This window comes from Phocoena phocoena, chromosome 5 (assembly GCF_963924675.1).
Source record: "Phocoena phocoena chromosome 5, mPhoPho1.1, whole genome shotgun sequence".
Classification (NCBI taxonomy): domain Eukaryota; kingdom Metazoa; phylum Chordata; class Mammalia; order Artiodactyla; family Phocoenidae; genus Phocoena; species Phocoena phocoena.
In genome coordinates, this window is record NC_089223.1 from 94,178,115 (window position 1) to 94,192,316 (window position 14,202).

Genomic DNA, 14,202 nt, shown 5'->3' on the forward strand with positions numbered 1-14,202 from the left:
CACTATAGATATATGTCATGATCACGAGAGCAAATTCTGTGACTTATCCTTGAAGCCCAGAGCCTAGTGTTGCACTTGAAAAGCATTAGATGTCCAAAATGTTTATTGAATTTTTATGTGTGGGGCATTGATTTCTGACTAAAAGATATATTTTATGATAAGGTATATATCTTAAGTGTTGATATTTTTAAATTGAATCACCCAGTGTTTACAAATGCAAGTTGTTTAAGATATTTCTGTGAAAATGAACAGTATTTTATAACTGCATGTAAATTCTAATCATACTAAATTTGCAAAATAAAATTCTGTCACATTTTTTATATATACTACAGTTTTGTTTGAACTGAGAAAATCATGTAAAATCCATCCCAAAGTAGTTGACATTTTGGAGGGCTTTTTATTTTCTTTTCTTTTTTATCTTTCTCAGAGAGTGCTTGGAAACCGACGCTTTAAAAGAAAATGCTGCTTCGGCAATAAGTTTTACATAATCCTCAAGATGCCAAAATAAACCCTTGGATCAAGGGATTCATAGAAAAAAGAGCCTGCTTTTTAAACATACAAAAAAGCACATCTGAAGATTTATCCTCAAAAGTGAGTATGTGCAAATCAGACTTCTTTGAGGAATAAAGGTGTGCTAACAGACATTCTATCTTAGCAATTGAGATTCCCCCAACAACATGATGCAGCTATTTCATTAGCTGCATGTGGGTAATTTGATTCTTCTCACTCTTTCTATTCCTTGTAGAACCTATCTGGGCAGCTATTTAATAGTACCAGGACAAATTTCTTCTTCACTTCTTCCTGCCAAGTAGTACTGTAATTGTCATCAAGATGTGATCATCTGTTTCACATTGCTTTAACTCATGCTGAATGAAAGCACCAGGGTGATTTGCCATTTTATTTCAGTTCTCATTCCTGAAAAGTAGAAAATATGTGAACACTTCTTTTTATTCCCTTTTCAAAATCATAAGACTGTGACCTCATTAACATTGTCCAATTTGATGCATTGTACTATTTGATTGGAGGAAGAAAGATGATTAGAATGGAAAGAGATGGTTTTTAAGAGAGGAAATTGGTTGGCGGAGGGAAAGAATAAAGACTTTACTTGATAGAATATAAAGGCTTTCACAGTCCAGAAATGCTTTGTCCAAAATGGTAGCCTTCATCCACATGTGGCTAATCTGAATTGAAATGTGCTGCAAGTGTAAAATACACATAGAATTTCAAAGAGTATAGAAAAAAGAATGTAAAATATCTCATTAAAAGTTTTATATTGATTATATGTTGAAGTGGTAGTGTTTTAGATGTATTGGACTAAATAAAATATATTTTTAAATGACTTTTACTTTTTAAATATGGCCACTAGAAAATTTAAAATTGCACATGTGGCTTACATTTATGTCTCACATTATGTTTCTATTGAACAGAGCTGGTCTACAATTTACATGCCAAGAAGTTAGAAAGGTCAAAGATGAGATATAAAGAGATACAAAGTCATATTTAACAAGCAATCTCAAATGCTATTTTCTGTTTTGAAAGGCTTATTTGGAGGAATATTCATCTCTGTAATAGAGGTCAGGGTAAAGTAGGTGAATTTTTTTCAATAAAGTAGCTATTTGGTTTTGCCTGTCTGGATATCTACATTCCCTTTTTCTGGTAATAGTGACCTTTGAGGAACTCTCTCCCTGATTTTGAGTCCATGTGGTTTGGATGAGGCTGATCCATGGTTCTAGACTTGGTCGTATGACCCAGGCCTAACTAATCAGAATATTCTATTCCCCTGGCCACAATAATTGGCTCAAGAAGTCGATAAAAGTTGGTCGACTTTGAATAAGCTGTGTATTTTGGAGTAACTAATAAAGAAGTGGTGTTAATCTGGGGAATTAAGCTGTAACTACTAGTGGTTACCTTGGCCAAGCACATTGGGAAATATGACCTAAGAATGGAAACAACAAAGAAGAAAGCAATGGTAAAAGATGGAGAGAAACATTATTTTTGAGTACCTGGATTCATTCTGTGACTAAAGGTACCACCTGGAATTTTTCAGAATCTTAATAAATAGCCTACTTTAATCAAAAATATTTAAGTTTAATTTGTTTTTCAAAACTAGGAAATCTTGCTAAAGAGATTAACAGATGATTAAATAAACAATATGCATTCACAAAATTCAATAAACATTCACAGAGGTTTGTCTATGTTCAAGGAACTGTCAGGTGGAGGAAGGCACAAATTCATTATTATTTTATTATTATTATTATTACATTATTAATTCATCCATTCATTCATCCATCCATCTATCCATACAGTAAGCACTCACTGAGATCCTCTTCCATGCCAGGCACTATCATAGACACTGGAGAAGCAAAGATAAAAATTCAAAGTCACATACATTGAGGATCTTTCATTTCCTAAGTTACTTATGTGCCTATTACTAGTTCTTTTTGCTCTCCCCAACATCCTTCCAATTTTTATTTTTCCACAAGTCAAACCAGTCATATAATTTCTGCTCCATTTTGTCCCAGGAAATTCTTTCTTGGATCTCTCCATCATCTTACATCCAAAAGCAAGTCCATCCTGCATTTGGATTTGCTTTTGGGGTCTTCTGCCAGCTCTCATTTATAACTGTCCTTCCCCACCTTAGGAATTCCTTTGACCTCTTTTTTATGGTGGATTCCCTGTATCTATGATTACTTATCTCCTTAATTATAAGAAATCACATCCCCCAGTAGCATACTGAAAAGGAATACATGGGAAGTAAATGCTTTGAGACATTGCAAGCCATAACTATCTACTCTATTCACGTAACTGACTGATGGTTTGACAGATTTTAGAATTCTAGATTGGAGATAATTTTTAGTTACAATTTTGAAGATGTTGTCCATTGTCATTTGCTGAGAAGTGTGATACTATTCCAATTCCTTATTCATTGTACATGGTCTACATTTTCTCTCTAGAAGCTTTTAGAATTGTCTCATTATTCCTGGGATCGTGAAATTTCATAATTATTTGTCTTGGAATGAAGCCATTTAATCTAGTGGCTCATTTCCCTCAGTTCTGGGAACTTTTATTATTTCTTTGATAATACCCTCCTCTCAGTTTGTCTATAGGCTCTTTCTTGAACTCAGGTTCGTCAGATGTTGGACTTCCCAGGCTGATCTTGAAATTTTCACATCTTCTACTGTCTGTCTCTACATCTTTTCGGTTTTTTGATGCTACCTTTAAGAAATTTTCCAACTTCACCTCTCAACACTTCTATGGAATTTTGTCTTAATTTCATCTGAAATATTTTTAATTTCCAAGAGCTCTTTCTTGATTCCTTGTTCTCTGTTGTTGTTCTCTGTTCCCACAGCAACTTGTTTCAAAGTAATTCTTGTTTTAATAATGCAATATCTTCTCTTATCTCTTTGAGGATGCTAATTATAATTACTTGGAAGCTTTCTTATATTCCCTGCATTGTCTCTGTTTTATTTTGAATTCCTTTTATCTGCTTGTTTTGGTCTCTGTCTTTTGGATTTTTGCCTCAAATGTCTAAGGACTCTTAGCTGCCAATGCACATTTATGAGTGAAACCCTTAAACATTTTTCGGATGTTCTGTGTAAATGGGTGAACCTTATGACTGGTGGGCTTTACTGAAGTGTGATCAAGAAGAAGATAAGCTTTTCATTATGAAGATATTCAAATGTCAGCATCTGTAAGTCTTTTCTGTGCAACTTTTGAGTTTCTCTTGAGAAAGAGCTCCAATTTCCTGCTAAAAGGTGTAACTCTGGTTATGGATGTTCTAGGAGCAAGTTGGGGGGAAACTTAGCAAACTTTTACTTAATAATCTGTGATCAGTCTGCAACTTTAGCCCCTCCCTCTACTAAACTTGGCGTCCTCACAACCATAATCTCTCTGGTCCAATTTCTCCAAAGAGTGAATGTCCAATCTCTTCTAGGAGTTGGGATAAAAAGGCCTGGCTGCACATCCATGGTCAAGAAGGAGTCTAGAGGAGGAGGTGATTCTCAGCACTCCTTACACACTCTTTCAACCAATTCTCAGGCTTTTTAGCCACCTTCTTACTTCTACCTTCTGTCTTGCGATTCTCCTATTTCCTGAGAACAATGGAGAAACAGAGACTGGGGGAGACCAATGGTATTCAAAAGAGTTTCTGAGTTTTATATTTAGATTCCTTTTTCTTTCAAGTTTCTGGTTTAGAGCTTAATAACTTTAGTGTATATTAATAAGATCAGGTGATTTTACCTATTAAATTTGAAAGTCTACAATAGAATCATATTAGACTATTTTTTACCTTCTACTGTTGCATAAGTGATTATTAATTACAATTTAAATCTTAATATAATTTAAATCATCAAATGTTATATAATTTTGACATATTGACTACTAAGTTAAAAGGTACTAAAGTTTTATCAGCTTCATATTTTAATTCATATCTCTTCTTTATAAGGGTAAATCACAGTATAATTTAATTGCTTCTTTCTTTCCTATCTTTATTTCACATCTATTCTCTAGGTGGATATTAATATGCACTACTACCATATTTCACTGGTTAAATAAACCTTCTTTACAGTAATATTTTAAGATAAACTTCTTCAGTCCACTGGATTTTACTTCAGAGCTTTATTGCTGGGCCTGCTTACCATGAAATATTAGTATTTTGTATTATTTTTATATCAAAATACATAAATATTTTCTATGTTTGAAACTGAGGACTCAATCCTAGCTATTGTCAACAGCATGGAAAAGATTTTTCAAATTCATAAATTGTTCGTATTTCTGCTCCCTAAGACATTTTAGTAGGTAAAGTGATTTGCTTTATTCATACAAGACATTGTGGTTTATTTTGTATGAGGAATTTCAACACACTGAAAGGCCAAATGATTATTTCTGGGTTTGAAATATAACCTCTGTAAAACGCAAACATGCCACCTCCTTTTGTCACTGTCTTGACATCACGGGTGAAAAATAAGTTTGGATTTATGAGTAGGTCTTGAGAATGTTGGTAGGGGTGAAAGAAGTCCTATATCTTTCATGTTTTCTTTTAAAAATCCCAATTTGTTACCCTTTTATTTCAACTTAACAAAAGCCTCTTTGGTATCAACAAAGTGTAGAATACAGGTATAAAGAAATGATGAATACCCAGGCCTTGACTTCACAATCAACAAGGTGATAGAGTGGAATAAAATGATATATCCACAAATAACTATAATATATGGAAGAATATGATAAAAACCCATGAGTAAAAGTATAAAAAACATGCTTTAAGAGCACAGAAAGGAGTATTAGACGAGCTCCATGACAGTAGACAGCATGGAAATATCAGAAAGTGGGCGGCAAAAACCCCAGTTTGGCTGAATGATATATTAAATACTGGGGGACCGTACTTTTGTGTTTGTGTCACTATCTTCACTCAAATAATGAGGAGCCCCTCATGAAAAATCATATAAAGTCCAGGTTCCTCAATTTCTGACTTTTAACAAGGCAACATTATTAACTTCTTTTCTGCTTCCCAGTGTAAAGCAGTCATTAAATTTGGAAAGACAGATTCAAATTCCAGTCCTATCACTAACTAGCTGAGTGAAGTTGGACAAGTTAACTTCTCTGGGCCAATTCATCATTCCTTCTCTGTGATATGTGGATATTAATAACAGCACTTATTGCATAGGGTTATGGGAAAGTTAAATGAGTTAATAACATATGTACATGCTCAACAAATCATGGCTATTATTATAGCAAAAAAAATTCAATATTAGGAATCAGGAAATCTGATCTTTAGTTTGGGTACTACTGCTTGTAAGCTGTGTAACCTACATAAATTGCTTATTCTGTCTGGGCCTCAGTATCCCTATCTGGAAAAGTAGGGGATTGACCTAGACAACACATACTCTTCCTAAACTGTAATAGACTAGGTGCTGTAGATGACATTTTTATTTGACTTTGATACTGAACTATGCAATTGGATTAAATTGGATCAAATTGCCATCATTAAGCATATAATACATTGAAATTTTATTAAAAGGCTGAAAATGAAAGTGATAATAATGAGTTAGGCTGCAGAAGTAATTTCAAGTGCACACAAAAAGAGTAGTGATAGATCAGATCCTATTAACATCTGCCTGGATGTAAGAGAAAATAGACGGTAAATTTATTCAATTCAGATGCCAAGCTCAAAGATGTAAGATTTTGTAAGAAAAAAAGAAAAGAAAACATGCTCACCCTAATTTCAGTATTGGTTATCCTGACAGTTTAGGGCCTGAGTCTTCCTAATACAGGGAAAATTGTATCCAACTATAAGATATTTAATATGAAGAGGTTACAGGGTATAATAGTAATGTTTTTAAAATGTATTTAAAAAATCCAATGGTTGAACTAAACAAAGAACATGGAGAACAAAAATCTGAGATATGCCCCTGAGATGAGTGACCATATTAATCAACTATCATGTCCATTTTTATGTACACTAAGGACAGCCTGGGAATAGGAAATAGATATTACAGTAGAAGAAATGAAGTGCATCATCATTATATTTCTGCTTCTTCAATTTTTATTCCCTCCTTTGAAATCTTATCATTGTTCCCTATTAAATGTACAAAAAAGATGTTGATAATATTTGGAAATGTATCAAGAAGACAAAATCGCTCATCTATTTAACTAATTATTTAACTACAGTATTGAAATTAAATGCATCAGCATGTATATCTGAGGTAACGGTGTCCTTAGAGTCCAAACTCCCACAAGAAAAAAAAGTACTGAAAAATCTTTGGCTCATAAACATGGATGAATCTAAGATGTTTGCATAAAATTTAGCATAATATGATTATGTGGCTGATTAGAAATTTTCTGGAAAGGGCTATGTTCCATGTCCTAATAATTGGTTGATCAAATTTGTCTTTGATTTTTATATCTCTGATCAGTGCAGTGCATTATAACTCAGAACTAATGGAAATATAGTAAAGTGTGATATTTCTAAAGCAGCTAATAAAGTTTACTCAAAAAATGGCTTCTCAGAAATATGATTTATAGTTAATTAAGGCATCTAATGGCTATGCCTTATACTTCCAAATATCTAATTCATACAAAAATGTTTATATTTTATTAAATTATAAAATGTATATTATTTTTATGTTACATGTTGATAATTCATAATTGAATAGGTATTTTACAATCTTATTAGTATACTGGGTTGTTTATTTTTGTTGCAAAGTAAAAGAATAGCTTTCATTTTTGGTTAGTATCTCAAAAAACATCTCTTGTCATGTACTTCTGTGATTTTATATTTCTTTACTATAGAAACATGTGTATTTCAAACTACTCCAATTTATTTGTATGTTTATATCATATTCTCCTAAAATGTACCCCAGATTGGGAAATGACTGCCAAATGATCTCATAAATCAAGAAATGTAATTTTCCCAGCCGTTTATATGTATACTTGATACTCTGTAGAGGTGCTTATAAGCTTTAGTGGATAATAGTGAATTTGGATGGATATTTATGGTGTTTTCTTTGTTTTTTTGTTTTTGCGGTACCCGGGCCTCTCACCGCTGTGGCCTCTCCCGTTGCTGAGCACAGGCTGCGGATGCGCAGGCTCAGCGGCCATGGCTCAGGGCCCAGCCGCTCCGCGGCATGTGGGATCTTCCCGGACCGGAGCATGCACCCGTGTCCCCTGCATCGGCAGGCGGACTCTCAACCACTGTGCCACCTGGGAAGCCCTTTATGGTGGTTTGATTGAAGTAATGACCCTAATTTGGTAATACCTTTCTGTATCCATGCCATTAGTTAGTATTCTCCCTCTCAGAATTTGGGCTTGATCGTATGAGTGGCCTTGTTTAATAGGAGAGTAGCAAGCAAACAAATGCAAGCAAAGACTTGAAAAGCACTTACACATTAGTGCTTACCCTCTTTATATGTTTTATATGCTGTCACTAAATAAATAAGCTCTAGCTAGTCTCTGGATAATGAGATGCATGGCTCAGTCATACCTTTTACCTAGCAAACAGGGAGCCAGACTCCAGACCAGAGTGAGGCCATCCCAGATCAAGCAGCTTCCAGCATTAGAAATCCCAGTCAAAACCAGCAGAGCCTCACCAACTGAGCAGAACTGCCCATTTGACCCATAGATTTTTGAGTGATAACAAATGGTTGTTCTTTTAAGCTACTAAGTTATAGACTGGCTTTTTAAACAGCAATAAACCAATGATACAATATGTATTGGAAATAGACAACAGAACAAAAACATCTTTCCAAAGAACATTAACATGTTCATATCATATATCTGTTGTTATGTTAAAACTCCTTTGTGAGTAACTAGATTTTCAGTGTAGGAGACAATCTTGGATATGACCCCCTCTCTATCCTTGTCTTTATAGATATCCCTAACATTTGTCAAATCAATCAATAAACATTAGGCATCAACTAAGTGCCTAGAACAGCATAGATGCTGAAAATACAAAGGCGAATCAGCCAGACTTCTATCATTATGTTCACTGAGCTCACACGAACATCAAGTTTTTGGATTATTACAACATACTCTGACACTTGCCATGGAAAAGTCTTTGCTCTTCAAAGTCAAGCTGAATTCCAAAGTTAACTCTGTTTGTGTATTTCATTGTATCTGGCCATGATCTTCCCCTTCTCCCAGAAATTCTATAGATATGATATTCATTAGTTCTGTTCGTTAATACTTCTATTTCCCCTGCTTTGTGGGAACATGGTAGCATTGCACTTTCCTCATGCAGTAGATTGAAAAGTGGGCACAAACTATTTCTTGCCCTCTTTCCATACCCCTTTGCAATGTGTCTTGCAGCTCTTCCTGTTAAGAGGTAGGATCTATTTCCCCATATTGTCACTGGGCTTGGCCATACGATTTGCTTTAGCCAATGGGCCTAGAGCAAATGTAACCCAAGCTGAAACTTAAAAAACGCTTTCATTGCAGTTCTATTTACAATAGCCAGGACATGGAAGCAACCTAAGTGTCCATCGACAGATGAATGGATAAAGAAGATGTGGCACATATATACAATGAATGTTACTCAGCCATAAAAAGAAACAAAATGGAGTTATTTGTAGCAAGGTGGATGGACCTAGAAACTGTCATACAGAGTGAAGTAAGTCAGAAAGAGAAAAACAAATACCGTATGCCAACACATATATATGGAATCTAAAAAAAAAGGTTCTGAAGAACCTAGGGGCAGGACAGGAATAAAGACGCAGACATAGAGGATGGGCTTGAGGACATGGGGAGGGGGAAGGGTAAGCTGGGATGAAGTGAGAGAGTGGCATGGACATATATCCACTACCAAATGTAAAATAGATAGCTAGTGGAAAGCAGCCACATAGCACGGGGAGATCAGCTCGGTGCTTTGTGTCCACCTAGAGGGGTGGAATAGGTGGGAGGGAGGGAGATGCAAGAGGGAGGAGATTTGTGGATATATGTATATGTATAGTTGATTCACTTTGTTATACAGCAGAAACTAACACACCATTGTAAAGCAATTATACTTCAATAAAGGTGTTGAAAAATAAAAAGCGCTTGTGCATTGGGGCTTGCTCTTTTTGAACCCTGTGACTGCCACCATGTGAACAAGCCAAGGCTAGCCTCCTGATGATGAGGGACACCTGGATTGATTGCTCTGTTGTCCCAGCTGACGGCACACCCTCAGAACCAGAGCTGCCTTGTTGACAGGCAGCTATTCACAAACACCTGAGTGAGCCCAGCCCAGGCCAGAAGAACTGTCTGGCTGAGCCTAACACAAATTGCTATTCCATAGAATCATGAACTAAATAAATAGTTGATGTTATAAGCTTTTAAGTTCTGAGGTGGTTTGTTATGTCCTCAAAGCTATCTGATATATCACTCCTTTGAAGTTAAGCATAGCCATATGATTTGCTTCACCCAGTGAAATATTTCACTTCTGGCAGGTCTTTAAGAGCTGGACTGTGCTTTGGCCTCTTCTTTCTCTTGTCATGCTGACTGCAGAACTTTCAGATGGTGGGGACCCATAAACGTGGGTCCCTGAGTGGACATATAACAGTTCTTCCTCTCCTCCCCAGTACTGAGTTTTGGAGAACACATAGTTTAAGTAAGAAATAAATCTCAGTATTAAACCTCTGAGATTTTGGGTTTCTGTTACTGGAGCATAACCGAGCCCATTCTGACTAACACAGAATTTGGTACCCAGAAGGAAGTACAGTTATGATAGAAAATCTAAAATATTTAGCTATGACTTAGAAGCTCAGTGGGTGGTGGTGAGGAAAGTGTTGTTACAGGCTGGAAAGTTGGTAATCCACGCTAGCTGTGGTAAAATATTTGCTAAAGCTATTCACGCATGCCTCCCATTCTTCCCCTTTCTAAACAGAAATGTTTACCACGGTTGTTCTGTTCCTGTCCCACCAGTGTTTGTTTGTTGAGTGCACGTGTGTGTGTGTGTGTGTGTGTGTGTGTGTGTAACCAGGTAGGATAGATATTTTGTCTTTTCAGATCTTTATAACAACAGAAGTTTTTCTCCTGTTCTAATACAGGGACTACCAAGCCTCACCCAGAGATGCTGGACTTTGAGATTAATGTCATTACTGAATAGAACTTTTGGATTGTTTCACTTGTGATAGGAATGAATGTATATTGTAGTGTAAGGAGAGTGATATGTATATTGGTGACTAGAAGGATGGATTGTAGTAATCACTGGTGCTGTTCACCAGTAAATTTGGGTTAATTTTTCTTCTGGGCAAATGGTAGGATTACACTTTCCGGCTCCCTTGAAGATAGCATGCCCATATGATTTGCTTTTGTCAATGAAATGTGAGTGAAATTGATTTGTATCACTTTCAGAAAGAACCTGTTTGCCATTCATCTTCCTTTTGCCTATCATGTAAGTGAGGAAGTTCCAGAGATTGGTTGGAGCCTCCCTAAGCCATTTGGTTGCTTGGTGAGAATCTCATGGAGTGACGCTCTCCCCACCCTCTCCCTTCCTTCTACCAGAGATGAAAATACAGATGAGCAGGAAATAACTTTCTTTGTTGTTTTTAAGCCACTAAAACTCTTGGATGCTTTGTTACTGCACCATATCCTAGCCCTAACATCCTAACCAACGTAGAGTACTGAGATAGAAAAGCTACAGAGGCTGACCATCTTAGCAATTACAACATGAGTAGAATCCACAACTGACACCATCCACTGATAACTCCAAAAGCACCTTCACTAATGATTTCACGTGCTTCTCCAATTGTGTCCATTCTAAAAAATATGATTATGAGATTTCAAACTTCATTTTTTTTTAATTTTTGAAAATTTAAAACTACATATTCAGTATTGAGGAGGTACCAATGAGCAAGGACTACTTTTTCCTAGGAAGCAAAAAAAAAGGTGGAGGTGGATAAGGAAGGATGATTCACAAAACAAGGAGGATGGAACTGAATTCAGAATTCACAGAAGTTTCCAAGAAGAATTCAAACATATTTCCCACAGACTTGTGCATAAATTCCCAGTAATCCACAGTACTTCTCAGCAAACTGTGTGTGTCATAGCTTCGGTTGGGCCCCCTGCACGTATACAGAAATGCATGCACAATCACTGTGGTGCAAAAGTTAAAAATGTCATTGGAGTTTATATCTAATCAAAAGCTTTCTCTCTCTCTGAAGAAATATTTTCTCTAGCTCAGCGCAGAATTCATTCCACAACATTTAAGTGCTAAATCCCGTGCTGCGCACTGTACTAGGGTTAGGCAAGTGAAAGACGACACGGTACACAAGACTTAATGGGTCGCTGTCCTCCAGGAGTTTACTTTTTGCGGAGCATAGAAGTGTCCCCTTTTGGAGTTTTCACCCAGCCACCTCCAAGCCCCCCGTAAACGATTTCCGGTGAAAAGTCCCGCAATTTTCCCCTAATCTTTACAAATATTCTCGCTTTCCGAGATGTCATCGCCCTGGAAACTGAAGTTACTGTGGGTTCTCTCTCTGGACATTTGGCAGTTATTTCGGATGCAGCCGAATGACCGGCTTGTTCCTTCTCAGCAGCGGCGAGATCACAGTGACCCCCAAAAGTTTCCAGCACTTAAAGCACAAAGCGCAGCCCGAACCTTCAAGATACCGACAACTCTAGCGGCTTCCACCGCCTTTCTATCGTGAATCCTAAGGAAGTTAAGGTGGCTGGGTCGGACCCCGCAACGCGCGCAGCGCACTGCCCTGAGCGCTAAACCCACAAGGCGCACAGAGCCGAGAAGCCGAAGGCCAGGCTGCAAGCCCAAGTGTGCGAAGGGTACGGAAACACGCCCATCCCTGGTGGACTACAAGAACCGGCATGCACCGCGCCGCGGCAGCAAGCTCCGCTTCGGGACCCCAGCGCAAGGAGACCTGGGAAGTGAAGTCTCCGGGAGTCCGGAGTCGCGTCGCGAAGACAGAAAGGAAGCGTTGCTAGTCCGCTCCGTTAGCACGCCGGTTCCTGGCGGGGCTCCGAGCCTCTGGCTCCTGCTCAGGGTTTTCGCGGGCGGCGGGAGCGGTACGGCTCGCTTGAGTAAACTCCGGGGGGAGGGGAGACAGGGGAGTAGATGGGGAGGTGGGGTCAGCGGAAGCGGCAGGTTGCTTCCTTCTCCTCACGCTCCTTCCCCGCCTCTCCCAGAGGGAGCGGTGGGAGGGGGAGGGAAGGGCAGAGGGAAGGTAGTGTGACACGTGTCAATCAACCCCCCTCCGGGGGGCGCGCGCTCCGGGGCTCGCGCCGAGGGCTCGCGCCCCTGCCTCTCGTGCCTGCGCCGCTCGTATGTAAATGAGGGCGCGTGACGCGGGACGCAGATGGACAAGGGAAGAGAGAGAATGGCCGCTGCCGCCGCCGCCGCTGCTGCCGCCGCCGCCGCCGCCGCTGCCGCTCAGTGCCGGAGCCCTCGGTGCGCGGCGGAGAGGAGAGGATTCCGGCGGGAACTCGACTCTTGGCGCCACCGCCTCATGCACTGTGTAGGTAAGAGAGACACGGGCCGGGGCCCCGGCTCCGCGCGGCGACGGCTGCCGCAGCCCGAGGAGTTTGTGGCAGAGGGGTTTAGTTGAATCTCCCGTTCGGGTCAGTTCATTGAGGGAGCGAGATGGGAGCGGCGGCGGCGCGGCGGATCCGGCGCTCGCCTTTTGTCTGGGGGCTCCTCGCCCGGCGCGGTCCGCGCTCCTTTCCCCTCCTCTGCTCTTTGGCTCCCCGGGAACTGTTAGTTCGGACCCGCTCGCCGAGCCCCCAAGGAAACGGCTCGCTTGCGCTCTCCCCGAAACTCCTCGGCGCCCCTGGCCGCTCGCCGTCCACCCTGTCAAGAGGGAGGAAGCGGGCCGGTGGGTCCGCGCCCTGCCGGAGAGGAGCCCGCGGGCAGAGCCGGCGGGAGGAAGGCGGGCTGGTCCGCGCCCCCGCCGGGTGCACACACACCCCCTTCTGCCGCCGGGGTCCGGGCGGGCCGACGCGACAGGGTTCCCGGGGACGGGGACCTGAACGACCCCCGGGAGCTCGCGGGGCGGGGGCCGCGGGTGAGCCGGCTGGGGGCGAGGGGCGGCGGGGGCGTCGCCCGAGGGGCGGGGGCGCCCAACTCTGCCCTCTCGCGCTCGGCGGCGGCGGCGCCGTGTGTACTCCTTTAAGAAGGAGCCGCTCGAGCGCTGACGGTTGGGATTTGAAGTTCTTCCTCCCTCTTTGGAAGTCTGGACGGAGGGGGGGGGTGTTGCCATGGCGACGGCAACCCCCCTGTTCTCCTCGCGGACGCCCCGAAGACTCGGGTCCTCTTTTACTGTCATGTGATGGACCCTTCCTTGCACAGACACGCACATCGCCCTCCCCAACTCCCATCCCCGTTCTGCAATTCCGTCTTCCCTTTTGGTTGGGTCGGAATCTTTCTGCTTCAAACTTCTGGGCTCCGGGCTGTCATTCTGAGGGTTGCTCGGGGGTGGCGAGAGGTGGTGGGACCTCCCCACCTTGCCGCCGTCGCTGTTTTGTCTGAGTAAGACGTGTGCGTGGAGCTGTTATCCAGCAGGTTGGATAACACCGAGTGGGCACCGAGGGGATAACGCGGTTTTTGGGATGGGGTGTGTTGTGTTTGTTTTGGAAGGGGTTGATGGGTGGGAGAGTAGAAGAGGTAGAGGGAAGGTTTTATTGTTTAAGGAGTGGATAGTGGCAGCAGCTTGCTCGACTGGCAGTTAAATCTTGGCATTTGGAGTTGAGGAGTAACCTTAGTGACCTAAGAAAACAACTCTC

At 40.9% G+C, this 14,202-nt stretch overlaps 1 protein-coding gene across 4 annotated transcripts in view; it reads left to right on the top strand.

Annotated features, from left to right (window-relative positions):
• The first annotated feature begins 12,779 nt into the window (after positions 1 to 12,779).
• LCORL (ligand dependent nuclear receptor corepressor like) overlaps positions 12,780 to 14,202 on the top strand; it is a 158,649-nt gene continuing 157,226 nt past the window's right edge. For all 4 annotated transcript variants that reach the window (XM_065877812.1, XM_065877813.1, XM_065877811.1 and 1 more), the window contains exon 1: positions 12,780 to 12,942. In XM_065877812.1, the coding sequence (XP_065733884.1) occupies positions 12,780 to 12,942 (163 nt within the window). The remainder of the gene's footprint in view (positions 12,943 to 14,202) is intronic.